The following is a 16,016-nucleotide window of genomic DNA, read 5'->3' as shown; positions in this document are numbered from 1 at the left end:
GAACTGATTTACATATTAATCTGTGTATTGTTCTGTTGTTGAATGGCATACCCTCCCTTTCCCATGCCAGCATTCTCTGAAGATGCCAGCCACAGACGCTAGCGAAATGTCAGGAATAAACTTTTCTAGAACATGGCCGCAGAGCCCGAAAAACCCACAAAAAAACTATGGATACCAGCCACGAAAGCATTTGACTCTGGACTGTCTTTAGCTTCCGGAGAATATATGCTTCGTTTGGCATTTCGTGCAAAGGGCCAGGGAAAGGGTTGAACATGTTAAGCAGATAACTTGGTCTCTCTTTCACCCAACCCCACATGAAAGGGGCCAGGATATTTAGGAAAAGACAACTCTACCACCCTCAATACCATCCCATCCACTGTTTTGTTCAGACCCCCTTTTCCCCTTGAGAAGGTTGTATCCATCTTTTGGCTGTATCCATCCAAACCATCTTTTCCTCTCACTCCTTCCTTATCTGTTAGTCTATTTCCAACTCCCTTTCCGCTGGCTGAAATTACACTAAGGCACCTTGAAATGGCCAAAGAAACCAAAGTTAGATCTATTTTCCATTGCATCTCAGCCCATTTGAATAATATTTGTTCCCCATAATTTCCATTCTTCGTCAGTATTATTTAGTGAACCAGGCATCTTTCTTTCCTTTGGGCACATCTGCTCTTCACCGACTGCAGCTACATAGTCTGTTTTCAAACTTTGTTATAGCCTCCATCCGGGACTGCAGTTGGCACTACTTGAAATCGAAGTTGAGTAAAGGTGTGTATTTTAGGGCAGCGCACTAATGCCAAACAAGTTCAAGCCCCATCAGCACATCGCTGATATTTGAAAGGAGCAGGGCGTCCACTTCCATTGCCAAGAACCTCACTGAAAATAGATTCTCCTAAGCCAAACCCAACTATGCTTGCTATTCACTGACCATTGGAGAAAGCTCTTTGTACCCCTTGAGAAGTGTAGTCCACTTGCCGATATGCACCCATCAGACAAAGATAACCTTCTGGTCCTCGAGATATTTTGACAACTGTAAAGGACCCAGTTTGTTTGAGGCTGGCCCACCTCAGTATGGGTGCGTTCTTTGTGGGATCCTAACATGTTCCATCAGCCCTTTCACACTATACAACTGTAGCACTTTTAAATGTCTTCAGCATCCTAAGGAGTCCTGGTATTGGTGGTTTAGTGACCCATAAGAGCTCTGTGGCTGAGATTTCAGAAAACCCTTGGCTAAACTGCAAATCCCAAGGTATCATAGGGCAGAACCATGGCTGTTGAAAAGGAATCATAGTGCTCCAATTGAGCAAATTGTGAAAACTCTTAGCAGACATCCTGATCTGGTCACCTCTCCCTTCTCCATGTTCTCTGAATTTTATCTGAAACCTGCCCTATTCCGGAAGTCAACAAGAGCAAACCCTGTTGTTTGAAATGAGCAGATGCATGGACTGTATTGATTTGAGGTCGATTGGGGTTTTTTTTAATGGTCTCCTCGAACATCTTTAGGAATGAATATATTGATTATTGACCCCAGAGTGTGCTGCAGGAACTTAACTGACCCAAAGTCATTAAGTACTTGAGAGTCACCCCAGTGCATACTTTCTTCCGCCCCGTTCTCCAGCACCTATACTTTCTGACCAAATACCTGGCATGGCACCAGATCCACATGCCACTCTGCCGCATAGACGTTTCCAGCTTCGTTCCCTCCAGAGCCCCAGTTCTTGCATATAGGCTTGGCATCCAGTGTTAAACCTAACCTGTTCTTATATGGTTTGCATTACTCCGTCACCTCTTACTCTCACAGGACTTTGATACTTTATGAGTGGCTTCTTTGGTCAAGGGATGAGCAGACTTAACCATGAGTTGCCTTCGTCACCATTGGGGTGTTTGCCTGCAGAGGGCAAGTAAAGCAATACTCCTGCTTGAGTTCAGCCAGAGGGAATGGGGTGACTGCTACCTTGTCCCACCTCTTTGGCTCTTCTTAAACTATGTTTTCAGTGCTTGGCTTCTTGCTTCCGCCTCCCTTATTGTTTTCATCTTTCCAATTCTGGTTTCCTTCCCTTGTTCCTCGATAGGCTTTTACTCCCAAGAGGGTATTGCTCATGAAGAAGCTTCCTTAGGCTCAAATGAATGGGCCGCTGGCATGCCTCTTTCCATCTTCTATCACCTCTCTCCCCATCACAGACCCTGTTTCCATATGTGCAAGGTTTCAGCATGGGGGGTTTTAAGGAGTCGTCGTAAGGATGAGAGCAAGTCTAGCCTTTGTTTTTGGCGCCCTTGTTTCATAGAATAGAATCATAGAGTTGGAAGTGGCCATCCAGTCCAACCCCTTGCCATGCAGGAAATCTAAATCAAAGCGTCCCTGACAGATGGCCATCCAGCCTCTGTTTCATAGAAGGAACACTTGGCATTGGGCACATTCCTTCTCCCTCTAAGACCAACACTTTATACAACTTTCCTCTTCAGTCTTTAATTCCTCTACCCCTTTACGGTGTCACAGTTGTCTTTTGCAAGGTGTGTGTGTGTGTGCATATTAGGCTGAATTGTAAAACCTCAGTCCCTACTAGACGTCAACTACAGGTTAAGAGAAGGGAACAGAACAGGTTTTGAGAGGGGTGGCATTGGGGGTGGCAATGCAAGCCAGTGATTCCGGAAGGAAGGCGAGCCCCCAAATGGGGAAGCCGGGCCTTTTGCACCATTTTAAGAGGGCTTTTTATTTTTATTTTTTGCATTGTGTTTTTTGGAATCCGGTTTAAAAAAAAGGAGGAAGAGGAGGAGGAGAAAAAAAAGCTGTTTAAATATTGCCAATTGATTATGCAGTGACCTGATTAAAAAAAATAAAATAATAATAATAATAAGCTAATTTTTGGAGAAAGGATTAAAAAAAACTTTGTAATATTTATCACTTGCAAGCTATGTTTAATAAAGAAAGGAATGGTTTATACATTTGGATGTGGTGGACGTGTTGGATTCTCTGTCTCGCCGTTGGTATCAGTGGAGACGGGGGCATCATTTTGGATTTCAAGAGGGATTTCGTATATGGATATCTGGGTATAAGACAGATTTGTCCAGGATGAATTTCAGAAGTCACCCATCGTATTTGAGCAACGGTACCAGCCCCTGAAGACCCCATCGCTTCCTCCTTTCTGGTGGCAAGAAGCCTGCAACTTTGGACACCTTCATCCATTGCAGGTAAGACTGAAGATATATTTTTCCCCATTTTGGGTGTGTTGAGAATTTAACCAAAAACAAACAGGTCCATCCTCATATTCGAGATGGACGAGACAGAATTTTCACTTGGGGTTTAGTGAAAATTTAGCCATCTTTGTATTGGAGGTGGAGTTAGAGTTTACAAACCCAAGGTTAGAGAAATATGACACAGCTCAGGATGAATATTGGAAAACTGTGTCCAGTTCTGGGCACCACAATTCAAAAAGGACATTGAGAAACTGGAGCCATGTGTCCAAAGGAGGGAGAACAAAATGGTGAAGGGTCTGAAAACCATGAAGCCCTATGAGGAATGACTGAGGGAGCTGGGGATGTTAAAGACAGGACCACAGCTTCTGGCCTCTTAGGACACATGCCTCATTTAAACAGTATACCTCCAAAATGACCCGAAGCAGCTTTACTTTGGTCTGTCTGTATGGGCCCTTGGCTATGGGGCATTAGAGGATTTGAAGTGGCCCATCCAACAAATGACCTTTGCTTCATCCTTTAAATCCTTTGTTACATGCACCTAAGTTTTACCCTCGACTTATCCATGGGTTATATCAAAATCCATAATCTTGACCCCAGAACCTACCCTCGACTTATACCTGAGGTCAACTTATAGTTGAGTATATACAATGGACCCTTGTGATCTGCTGTGGTTTGGTTCCAAGATCCCCCGTGGATAACAAAATCCGTGGATGCTCAAGTCCCATTAAATATAATGACATAGCAAAATGGTGTCCCTTATAAAAAATGGAAAATGAAGGTTTGATATTTGAAACTTATACTTTTTTGGAACATTTTCAAACCATGGATGCTTGAGCCCATGTATAAAATATCCTGTATAAGAAGGGCCGACTGTACTTATAGTTGAGTATAGACGGGTGAATTAGCAGATATGAACAGACAGTTCCACTTATGTCAAATGAGCCATTGCTCCCTTCTCCCCACCCTAAAGAAACAGATTACAACTGAGAGAAGTTTTCCACTTTGTTTTTAATTTTTGACACAGACAAGAAAGATTTCCGGACATCGACACTGCAAAACTCAAAGTTTTGAAATCCCTTGGTGACCGCTTTGGGTTATGAAAAGCCACCAAAAATAAGTGGGAGAGTAGGAGAAAAAGGGAACTTATTCCAGCGCATGGTAGTGAGATAAAGCTCTTTTGCATTGTGAAGTCAAAGGCTTTCATGGCCGGCATCCATAGGTTTTTGGGACTCTGTGGCCATGTTCTAGAAGAATTTATTCCTGACCGCATCCCTGCATCGGATCTTCACAGCATGCTGGCATGGAAGCAGCAATCTCTGAAGATGCCAGCCACAGATGCTGCGAAAGGTCAGGAATAAACTCTTCTAGAACATGGCTCTTATGCATTATTACAATGGGTGGCTTGTTTTTTGGTATTACTTGATTTGGGGCAAATTTTGCTAATTGCGAATTGTCTCTCGTTTTTTACCCAAGTCGGAAGGGTTTGCTTTCGAATCTAGATGGAAAGTGTACTTTGAAGGCAGGTCTTCCGCAACAACGAGGGTTTGGAAGTCAATGAGAATGGAACATGTTGGCTTCATTGTTTTAAAAGACAAGACTTGACGTCTTGATATTGTTTGGGTTGGCTCTTTTAACTCACCCACCGATGTACTTCTCGGTTGCCAAAGTGGCCATCAGGATTTCAAAACCCTGGGAGATGTTCAGTTTACAGACATTATTACAGTGAAGGGTAATGGAAAACATTGGGGGTCCTTCTCCGTCAAACAACGTTCCCCTCCTGCATCTCTTCCCACCCCAAAAAACCATCCCCAATTCCCCCAATTTTCGGCCTTTTTACATTGACCCTTGGGCCGTACTCTCTTTCTCGCATAGGATGTTAGCTTTTCCATTGCAAGAACACCTCCTTCTCCAATAATTAATCTTTTGGGAGGACTCTGGCCATGGTTTCTTAAAGCTCATTTCTTCGTTTCACAAAACAAAAACCCCACACACTTTAAAACACCCTTTTCTCTCTTTTTTTAGTTTCAAAAGCATTTTCTCATCTCATTGGTACTAGCCTTTTTGTGTTTTTAGGTCTATTCGCAGCGGTTCGTCAGGAGCAAGAGGCCAGGTTTCCAGAATCGGGATGAAACCAATTCCAAGCATTATATTGGTATGTATTTTGGTCAAAACAAGAGGGGTAAGGAGCCCAGAGCTGTCTCATCCTATATTTCAAGACAGAGGACAAATAGCTTGCAAAACCAACCATCTTACGTGCTGTTTTGGGTCAAAATATCCATCTCTGTTAGCACACAGGTTGCTTTTGAGATCGTTTATAATCTATATGGGAGATACTACATTGAGTATGGGCTTTATAGCCAAAAAAGTGGACATCATCATACAATATTCCTATCTGTTTAGATGACAGAGCAGAAAGAATCCTTATCAGATTTGCAGATGACACAAAACTAGTTAAGTAAACTAGAAAATTGGGTAGAAAGTAATGAAATGAAATTCAACAGAGATAAATGCAAAATGCTACATTTAGGGGTCATTCCCACTACGATAAGCTCCGAATCCTGATTTGGTGTATATGCCCCCTAGTTCCCACTGGAAATGGGTTCTAATCCTCATTGGATCGATCCCAGGGGAAATAAAGCGGAGCAAACGCAAAAAAGCCCAAGGTTTTTTGGTAGCAATTAGTTTGAGGTTCTTTTGAGAAAAATTGGCTCTGACACGATTCCTAACAGTGGGAACATCAGATCAGAATCACTTCTTTAAGTGGAGAGGGACAAGTGGCAGAGGGGCGACGTTTTGACAGATCCACCATTTCCACCATTGATGGAATATCTGTTTGATAGAATAGGTGATTGATGGGATATGTGATTAAATATGTGAATATGCAGTTCGTAGAATATGTGAATATTGGATTGATAGAATATGCGTATACGTGATTGATAGAATATGTGAATATTTGAATGGTAGAATATGCAGTTGGTAGAATATGTCCATATGTGATTGATAGAATATGTGGATAGGACAGGACAAGATAGCATAGCATAGGATAGGATAAGACAAGATAGGAGAGGAGAGGAGAAGAAGGACAAGATAGGAGAGGACAGGATACGATAGGATCAAATATGCCGTTGACAGAATATGTGATTGATAGCACATGTGAATATGCAGTTGATAGAATATATGATTGAGAGAACATGTGAATATGCGGTTGATAGAATATGTGAGGATAGAATATGTGAATATGCGGTTGAGTGAATATGTGTATATGTGATTGATGGAATATATGATTGATAGATTATGTCCATCGGCGCTGTGACAGTGCAGCTCTCCAGATCTCCCTGCCCTAAGGGGAACCTATCATGGGGTTTTCTGCGGCCATGGCTGAGTGGGGAATCAAACCCTGGTCTCCAAAGCCATAGTCCAACACTCAAACCACTACGCCGCATGCAATAAAGAAAGTGGCACCATGAGCTTTCATAGACTATGGTCTACTTCCCCAGATGCTCAGAAGTAGACTTTAATCTAGGAAAACTCCTGCTGCCACCTTCTTTATTCCAGTTAGTCTCAAGACCTCTCTGCATACTGATTCTACAGACTAACATAGCTATATCTTTGAATTACACCATGTGGGTGGTTTAGACAATCCCCCCAAAAGTGAGAATCTTTGGCAAGGCGTTCCAAGGCTGGTTGAGGACTTACGTCTGAAAGACTCATTCTTCAACAACGATTCTAGCCCCAAACAATGGTACCCAGGTTTAGCAGCAATAGCATTTACATATTTCTTTACCGCTTCATAGTGAACTCCTCACTCTCTAAGCCAGCGGTTCTCAACCGGTGCATCGCAAACTCTGTTGTCTCAGACCATCGAAAAACACATATTTCCAATGGTGCTAGGAACCGAGACACTGCAATTTTATGGTTGGGGTTCACCACAACATGAGGAACTGTATTAAAGGGTTGCGGCATTAGGAAGGTTGAGAACTGCTGCTGTTTACAAGGCAGTTGCCCCCAACAAGCTGGGTCTTCATTTTACTGACCTACAAAAGGATGGAAGGCTGAGTCAACCTTGGAGACCTCTGGGATCAAATTCACAACGTTGTGATTGCAGTACTGGCATTTAACCTGGGTCTGATGGGGACTTGCTAAAATGAGATCTTCGCTCATAGAAAAAGAGTTTCTGTTTCCTAACTAGGCCACAACGAAAGATGGCCAACAGCCGACACAACACAGAGACACAAACAGTGTCATTTGCGTGGTTCAGTAAAGCTATACAAGGAATACAAGAGTGAGGGAAAGCTCTTCCAAGCCCAACAGGACCAGAAGCTTTCCATCCATGAACATTAGCTACCACTGTGGGTTTCCAACATACCTTTGGTTATTCTCCGGTTGAGATGGATAGCGGTGGATATTTAAACCCAAAACATGGAGAAACAGTTGGGCTCTTATGGACAACACAGCGTTGGACACTTACCACCTTTGCAATTCGGCCGCTGGCTTAGCTCCGTCGAACCGCTGTGCGCGCCTCCGCTCTTTGGGAGACGCTCTCTACCGAAGGAAGGCAGAGGAAGGATCAACTACAAAAAACATTATTTCGCCTAGCGCACTAAAATAATCCAAAAGAAAAGGTTGGGGAGGGGGTCGTCTTTTTTTTTTTTTGGCAGGGAAAAGTAGATGAAAAGGATATTTTGGTTATATTTCCTAGAGAAGAAACTAGGGGCGAGGAGAAAGATAGCTAGCACAGCTTCAGGAAAGGTCTAGCTAATGGTATCTTTTTAATTACTATCATCTTTTCGTACAACTTTGGGTCAACAATGTTGAGGTTTCTGGTTTTCCTGCAAGCGCGCAAAGCATATCGCACCGCCACGAGTCTAAGTTTGGGGGTCCCTCGTGCGAGGTGCGAGCGACACCGTCTCGGTGCCGGACTGTGCTTTGCGTTGCCTTTTCTCCCGTGTAAAAGCTGACAGTCGGAAGCCAAAAGAGAGGTGGAAAGGAGGACATCCTCAGCTGGCAGGGAAGGGTGCAACCATATTCACAGGGACAAAGCTTAAACACTTTTGACCCCAAAGTCTTGGATCTCCATTTTTCTTGTAATAATGGTTCTTGGGATCATCATATTTTAATGGGGAAAAAGTTGCTTCTTTGGGCAGGGCTGGTGGACATTCAATTCCACCTTGGCATCAACCCTGCAGACGATGACGCAGATGGATACGAAGATTCAGAATTGAAGCCAAGGTGGAATTGGGAAGGCCAAGAGTGCGAAAACCCTGGTGGTTGATGGGTAAGGTCAGAAAAAGTTGGCATGCTACAGATTTTATTTGCTTTATAGAGCCTGATGCCAAGCAGTTAGGCCATAAAGGGCGATGCTTGTTGACTACCTGAGGCCTAAATTCAACATTAGTCTCAACTAACTAAGGCAGCATCCAATGAATGTAAGATGAAAACAGAAGAATTTTAGGACGTGTAAAAGATTTTCATTTTATCCATTGTGAGACTCTGCCTGAGTTCTTACATCGCTACAGCATGAAGAAAGTATATGTTGGCAGCATCACATTATGCACCCCATAAATAGAATATCAAAGCAGCACAACAAAGTGGCTGATGTGCATGACTAACAGATCACAAATGCAATGTGCAATGCACAATGCGCTGAGGCAGTGCACAATTTTCATGCTGTTTTGGGTACTTAAATGCACTGCCACATGCACAGAGGTTCTGAATACACACAAGTTCACTTCTGCCACCATTGTGCATGTTCAAAAAATGTACACACCATGTGCAGCAGAACATATATCTGTGTATGTCATCAATAGGATTCTAGTCTGTCTCTCTTCTTTACATCCAACCAGAGTAAACCCACTGAATCAATGGAATTTACTTAAATGATGACTTGACCAATTTCTGTTGATTCAATGGGTCTGATTGGGACTAGGAATCGGATTTAGAGTCATTCATTGTATGTTGTCACTTTAATTTTTTAGTAATAACCCTTTTCTTCCTTGCAGCTGGAGAGAGAAGGAGATAAATAATGCTTTTTGACACCGCTTTAACTCCCATGGCTCTATCCTATCAAATCCTGGGATTGGTACTTGGTTGTGGCACCAGAGATCTCTGACGGAGATGGCTAAACGTCTCTACAAATCCCAAGATTCCATAGCATTGAGCCTGGCAGTTAACAGTGTCAAACTGCATTGTTTCTGCAGTGCAGATTAGACCTTTGGTTCAGTGGCTGTGAGTCCTCTGCAATGGAGGCCCTACCAGATTGATATGACAGGCCATATCCTCTCACTAGCGAGGGAAAGTTACTCTGTGCATGCTCAGATTCCCATTTTTATGACTACTTTACTCAGTACAGGGCCTAATATTCGAAAACAGGGCTTCGCGGCCAAATTTCCAACCCTATCCCTTTCAAAGAACCTTGTATTGAAGGAGACCCTACCATGCCAGCTTGGGTATCCAGGAAAGGACAGAAAGAAGGTTAGGTAGGAAGGACAGAAAAATGAAGGAAGGGAGGAAGAGGAGGAGGCGGGTTGCTGGTGTAGCAATAGCTAATCCCCTGTGGCGAACACAGGGCCATTGCCCTAAAATAGAGGCTCTTTAGTTTTAAGGGAGGTCTTGGAGGTAATTACGGTTTAGAATTGGTCATTGTTTGGAGTTAGGATATCTAGATTCCATCGGAAGACTTGGGGTTGAGGGAGTCCCCAGACGTCAGAATCCAAGTGAGCCATTTTTGGTCTCTCAACAAACATGGTGCCCCTTACAACTGAAGAGCCCAAAGGACACAAGGCTGAAGGTCCCACCAGCCATGGATGTTCTCCAATGGTCCTTTCAGCCCTGGTCATCCCTTCCCTCCCGCTCCTGAAAAAGTTCAATGCTAAGGCTCCATCCACACAACGGTTAAAGCTCTACATCTTTGGAAACAGTTCAGCGACTCTTGTGTATCGTCTTAAAAAATATTTGGATAGAGACGTTTCATATATATAATATATAATATATGCGTGTGTATATAAAAAAAAGACACTCTTGTCGGAAGCAGCGAGAGAAGCTATAGAAAAAGTGGAAAGGAACATAAGGAGGGGTTTGGCGAAGTGTCCACCCCGACCGCTCATGACAGAAGACGGTCGCCAGGGTGGACATTCGTGTGGGTTTTCTGCTGCTCCCGCTTTTGGTTTGGCGATATTTGGTATGCTGGTGCCGAGCGCCCAGGCACCATGGGTAGGGGGTATTGGAAAGGTCCTCACCCCTAACCCAGAACGGAGAATGGGACTCCTTTAGGACTAAATTTGAAGCCTCAACCTTCCCTGCCCTCTGGTCCCAAAGCCCCAAGTTGGCTTTGGCACAGTTTGGGGGAAGGCAGGGCAGGGGGAATGGGGCCAGCTTCCACGTCTGCACTGCGTCAGCCAAGAAAGAGAGGCACGGAGGTCAACGTCCCCCAAATTTTGGCTTCCTCTCAAGATGGCTGACTCAAGATGGTGTCATGGAGAACTGGTCCCCGTTTTTTCCCCCCTCTCTCTGGCATTGACCCCCTCTTTTTCACAGAGGTTATTTGGCAGCCAGAGCGACTGGCAGGTTGAGGTAGTTTTGGTATTTGTATCAAAAATAGATAATCCAGGACAAATGGCACAAGTAGGGGACAAGGAGAGGTGGCAACCGGGCTGGAAGCTGAGTCCCCAGCAAAAGTGAGGTAGATTCTTTGGAGGTTTACGGTTGGAGTCCCGGACAAGGTGGAGAATAAGGGGGCAAGAAGAGACCAAACCTCGACGGAGCTGCCACCATGGTCCGTACAAGGCCTCACCGTGCCCCCCTTTCCCCGCCAGGCGTGGGCTTAACCGCTGGGCTGGGAGGGAGGGCAGCGCTCAATCGTCACTTCGAAATGGGGAGTGGCATGGTTGTTGCGTCCCTCGGAGGGCTGGGGGTTCTGTGGGGAGGAAATGTAGACTCAGGTTAACCGTACTGTCCTTGCGTTTAAAACAAAACAGCAATTTTCATCCTGCAAAGTTTCTTTTCACCTGCCAAGTTCTGCCCCTGTGATGTGAAATATATCTAACGGTCAATGCGGTTGCTTCCTGGGGACAGTGGGCCCTTGGTATCCACTGAGGTTTGGGTCCCCACCTGGAGAGAAAATTCTGCTTTTTAAAATTAATGTAAAAATTAATAAAAACAATGATCAAAAAGAAAAAGAAAAGTCTGTTTTCTGCATGCAAGCAAAAAGTCCACGTGCAAATTTTGCAGCTACACAAATTTTGTATGTAATAAGTCCAGAACAGCAAAGATTCTCATCAGTCTAAGATTCTCATCAAGGGACTTTGTCAGACGTGGGCGAAATGTCATGCAAACAAGGCAGAAACGTTGCGGAAGCACCAGGGATGTGATCATCCATGGGGCTTCTAAAGTGTAATTGAGGCTTCCCACTATGTTCCATCATGGAATCGTTTGCGGATATCCCGTTATTCAGAAAATGACTCCTAGCTTCCCCGCAAACGATTCCATGATGGGAACATAGCAGGAAACCTCAATTGCACTGTATAAGTGCCACCTTTGTACCCCATGACTTCTGACAATAGGTCACATGGGAAAATTGGTGGCCTTATTGATCATGTTAGACTGCCATTCCCATCGTCCCTCACCCATGATGACATTGCCAAGGGCTTTGCTCTCCAGCAGTATTTGGAGGGCTACATGTACCCCATCTTTATGGGTAGGATTCTGCCCCATCATGAGACCTTTATTCCGTGTGAGACAGTGTCTCAGGTTAAGTGGCATGAGCACTTCTGTCCTTCATATACACCCCAACAAGCACACATCCCTCACCTGAGTGACCAGTTCCACCATCTCTGAAGGCTTGGCCCCACCTTCGGGTTTCCGCTGGGTACGGGGAGGCTCCTGGGTGGTAGTCTGGACCAGCTCTGTGCCTTGCGGAACCGTCCAGCTCTCTTGCGTTCCTTTCTTGCAGAAAAGGCTGTAGGGAAGGAAGGGAGAGGAAATCATACAATCCTAGAGTCAGAACAGACCCCAAGGGCCACCCAGTCCAACCCATTCTGCCATGAAGGAGCTCTCAGTCAAAGCATCCCCGACAGATGGCCATCAAGCCTCTGTTTAAAATCCTCCAAAGAAAGAGGCTCCACCATTCTTCTGCTGTCAAACATCTCTTATTGTCATTGCAGATTGGTGGCTTTGGTTGGGGGGGCAGCCGAAATGGGGTCTAAGGTCCGTATGCACCCGCTCTTCCCTGACCTAGACCCCATGGGGAGGTGAATGCAGGCAGTTTTATCAATGCTCACCTCTTGCGGTAGCCAAACATCAGGAAAAGGACACAGAATATGATGCATGCCATGCCGATGTGGACGCCGATGACAATGCCAGCGAGGGAGCTGTCCCCGTCCTGCCCACATTGGCATACCGAGTTGGCATCTGGGAGAAAGAAGCACAATAGGAGGAAGAGGTTAAGAACTGGACCTGGATGCAGGAGCTCTCTCCTCTTGCTGTTTCCAACTCCTTCCACCCCAAACCTTGGTATTTGGAGATAGACTGACTTTAACAGGGAGGTTCTGCACACATTCACCATGGCTAGTAGCCATTCGTAAGACTCTTTGCTACTGATTTAGTGGCCTTTTAAAGCTAGCCATCCAGCTCCGGTCCACCTCTGATTCCATACATTATAGTGTGATGTGAAGGAATTGATCTCAAGGTATGTATCTGTGGGTTGTAGGGTGCTTCTTCCAAAACCTTACCTAGCCTCTCCGAATTCTCCTTGAGCGAGACAAACCGCACGCTGCTGTTCCCATCGCCGTTCCCATTGAAGGCCTGGAGTTTGATCTCGTACATGGCGGACGGTTCTGTCAGGGAAAGAACAAGGTGTCCACGTTTTCAAAACAGCCGTAAGGGACATACCGCTTTGTGTTCTACCTGACTACAGGTGAAAATGTTGGTTTTGCTTACCCCAGCCATTTAAAATCAGCGTATTGTCCGCACTCATAAATTACATTTATTTCAGTCTTTATCAAGGGCCGGCGCCCCAGAAATACAGGCTACAAAATGAAAAGCATTCCTGTCCTCATATAGGGAGCATCCATTATAATGGGATGCCTGCCAACCCTATAAGGGATATCCCTTATGATAAGAGACATCTATCAGCCATATTCTAAAGGAAATGCCTTCTAATAAGGCACATCCACCAACCCTGTAAGGGACATCCCTTATGATAAGGGATACCTGCCAGCTCTTTAAGGGCAAACTTTCTGGTCCTCAAGGGACATCCATTATAATAAGGAATACCTGACAACCCTGTAAGGGACATCTCTTATGGTAAGGAACATCCATCAGCCCTATAAGGGACAGGTTTTCTGGCCATCAAATAAAGGAAATGCCTTCTAATAAGGCACATCCACCAACTCTATAAGGGACACTCCATATAATAAAGGATACCTGCCAGCTCTTTAAGGGCAAACTTTCTGGTTCTCAAATAAGGGACATCTATTATAATAAGGGATACCTGACAACCCTGTAAGGGACATCTCTTAAGGTAAGGAACATCCATCAGCCCTATAAGGGACAAGTTTTCTGGCCTTCAAATAAAGGAAATGCCTTATAATAAGGCACAATCATAACTCTATAAGGGGTATGCATCGCTTATGATAAGGGACATCTATCAGCCATATTATAAAGGAAATGACTTCTAAGAAGGCACATCCGCCAACCCTAAAGGAACATCCCTTATAATAAGAAATCCCTGACAACCCTATAAGGGACATCCCTTATGATGAGGGTCATCAATCAGCTCTATATGGGACAAGCTTTCTAGCCATCAAATAAAGGACACCCCTTATAATAAGGGACACCTGCCAGCCCTATAAGGGGCATCCCTTATGATAAAGGGGCACCTATAAGGGACAGGTTTTCTGGCCTTCAAATAAAGGAAAACCCTTATTGTAAGGAACACCTCCAAGCTCTATAAGGGACAAGCTTTCTAATCCTGAAATAAGGGACATCCATTATAATGAAGGACATCTGGCAACCCTTGGAAAGAGAGGTTGACTGGGAAGAGAAAATGTTGGCGATGTTTCGGAACGCCGACACTAGGGAGCAGTCTTGCACCTGAGAGGAAATGTGCAAAGCACCTTGTACTGTCAGGAATCTACCTCTGGTTTTTAGATTTAGTATTTTTTTGACATTAACCAGTGTGTTGTAGTGGTTTGCGTGTCGGACTATGACTCTGGAAACCAGGGTCCCAATTGCCGCTCAGCCATGAAACTACCCTGGGCGAGTCACACTCTCTCAGCCTCAAGGGATGGCACCGTCAAACCCCCGCTGAACAAACCTTGACAAGGAAACCCCCACGATAGCGTCACGGTAAGCATGAAACAACTTGAAGGCACACAACAACAACAGCGCTGGGGCGGCAGCCCTGCAACATGTTGAATGGTTACTGCTTGGAGACTTTCAGAAGAGATTGTGCTTTTTGCAAAAGGAGGGCACAGAAAAAAAAGGGCAGTTGGAGGAGGGCAGAAAGTGCCACATACTCTAGGGGCACATGATGTCTGAGGACCACACATAGACCACCCTGTTGTAAAGGATTGTGGAATAAGAGACAGATAGGGAATGATAAGATCATAAAGTTGGAAGAGACCACAAGGGCCATCTAGTCCAACCGCCTGCCATGCAGGAACTCTCAGTCAAAGCATCCCCGACAGATGGCCATCCAGCCTCTGTTTAAAGACCTCCAAAGAAGGAGACTCCATCACTCTCCAAGGGAATGTTTTCCACTGTCAAACAGCTCTTACTGTCAGGAGGTTCTTCCTAATGTTGAAGTGGAGTCTGTTTTCTTCTAGTTCGAATCCATTGCTCCGGGTCCTATTGTCTGGAGCAGCAGAAAACAAGCTTGCTCCATCCTCAAGGTAACACCCCTTCAAATACTTAAACAGGCCTATCATATCACCTCTTCTCCAGGTTAAATACAACCAGCTCTCTAAGCTACTTGTCATATAATATGGTTTCCAGACCCATCACCATTTTGGTTGCCCGCCTCTGAATACACTCCAGCTTATCAACATCCTTAAATTGTGGTACCCAAAACTGGACACTGTGTTACTCTAGGTGAGGCCCGACCAAAGCAGAATAGAGTGGCACCATTACTTCCCTTGATCTAGACACTATACTTCTATTGATGCAGCCTAGAATCGTATTGGCCTTTTTTAGGTGTCTGGAGCAGTAGAGCCAAACAAGCAAAATGGAGTGGCTCCACTTATCATCCTTTTGGTCTCATTTCTCTCCACGGTGCTGGATTTTTTCTGTGCGGGAAGAGTGGGATGGCCACTTTCCCCCTCCGTTTTGCACATGGGAGAGGACCCACATCTGTTCTATGGGTCCTCCCAGAAAGCTAATATGGCCCATGGTCTTCCCAAATGGTTTCCCATCCTACGGCGTAACTGAGGCAGTGGTGGTATTGGGGTTTGGAACCGAGACCTTCGGCATTCAAGTTCCTTTCATTTTGGAAGACCACTCAACTCACCCAAGTCACTGTAGACGAAGGAGTTGGCCGTGCCAGGCAAGAGCTGAGGACCCTCATAGTGGGCACTGGGCAGCTTCCGGAGGTAAAGTTTGAAGCCTTCAATCCGTCCAGGTCGGGCAGGCAGCTCCCAGAAGACTTGGATGGAGCTGATGTTCAAGATCTTGGTGAAGAAACCCAATGCTGCAGGGACTGAAGAAACGAGAGTCAAACGAGGGTCTGTGCTCCCCAGAAATTGGGAAAAGGACCCCCCCCCACTCTGTAACATCTATATTTGTAACCAAAGGGGGCATCAGATGTACATAATCAAAAACGAATGATA

At 45.0% G+C, this 16,016-nt stretch overlaps 1 protein-coding gene and 1 long non-coding RNA gene across 3 annotated transcripts in view; one reads left to right on the top strand and one right to left on the bottom strand.

The window, feature by feature from the left end:
- Nucleotides 1–87: 87 nt before the first annotated feature.
- Nucleotides 88–7,149, top strand: LOC121916193. Its single transcript, XR_006100809.1, has 3 exons — nucleotides 88–3,189; nucleotides 5,269–5,347; nucleotides 6,990–7,149. It is a non-coding gene; the product is annotated as an uncharacterized LOC121916193 (long non-coding RNA).
- A 3,677-nt stretch (nucleotides 7,150–10,826) lies between these two features.
- The window catches only part of LOC121915056 (immunoglobulin superfamily DCC subclass member 3-like), a 31,752-nt gene continuing 26,562 nt past the window's right edge, over nucleotides 10,827–16,016 (bottom strand). Inside the window, exons 10-14 of one of the 2 annotated variants that reach the window (XM_042438882.1) lie at nucleotides 15,698–15,886; nucleotides 12,921–13,025; nucleotides 12,471–12,600; nucleotides 12,001–12,148; nucleotides 10,827–11,107 (exon numbers count right to left, since the gene is read on the bottom strand). In XM_042438882.1, the coding sequence (XP_042294816.1) occupies nucleotides 11,015–11,107; nucleotides 12,001–12,148; nucleotides 12,471–12,600; nucleotides 12,921–13,025; nucleotides 15,698–15,886 (665 nt within the window). In that variant the 3' untranslated portion in view covers nucleotides 10,827–11,014. Of the gene's footprint in view, nucleotides 11,108–12,000; nucleotides 12,149–12,466; nucleotides 12,601–12,920; nucleotides 13,026–15,697; nucleotides 15,887–16,016 lie in introns of those variants that run through there. The other variant, XM_042438883.1, reaches the window with a different exon arrangement.

This window comes from Sceloporus undulatus, chromosome 9 (genome assembly GCF_019175285.1).
Source record: "Sceloporus undulatus isolate JIND9_A2432 ecotype Alabama chromosome 9, SceUnd_v1.1, whole genome shotgun sequence".
Lineage (NCBI taxonomy): Eukaryota > Metazoa > Chordata > Lepidosauria > Squamata > Phrynosomatidae > Sceloporus > Sceloporus undulatus.
Note: the sequence above shows the minus strand (reverse complement) of the source record. Positions and strands in the feature narration are given on the sequence as shown.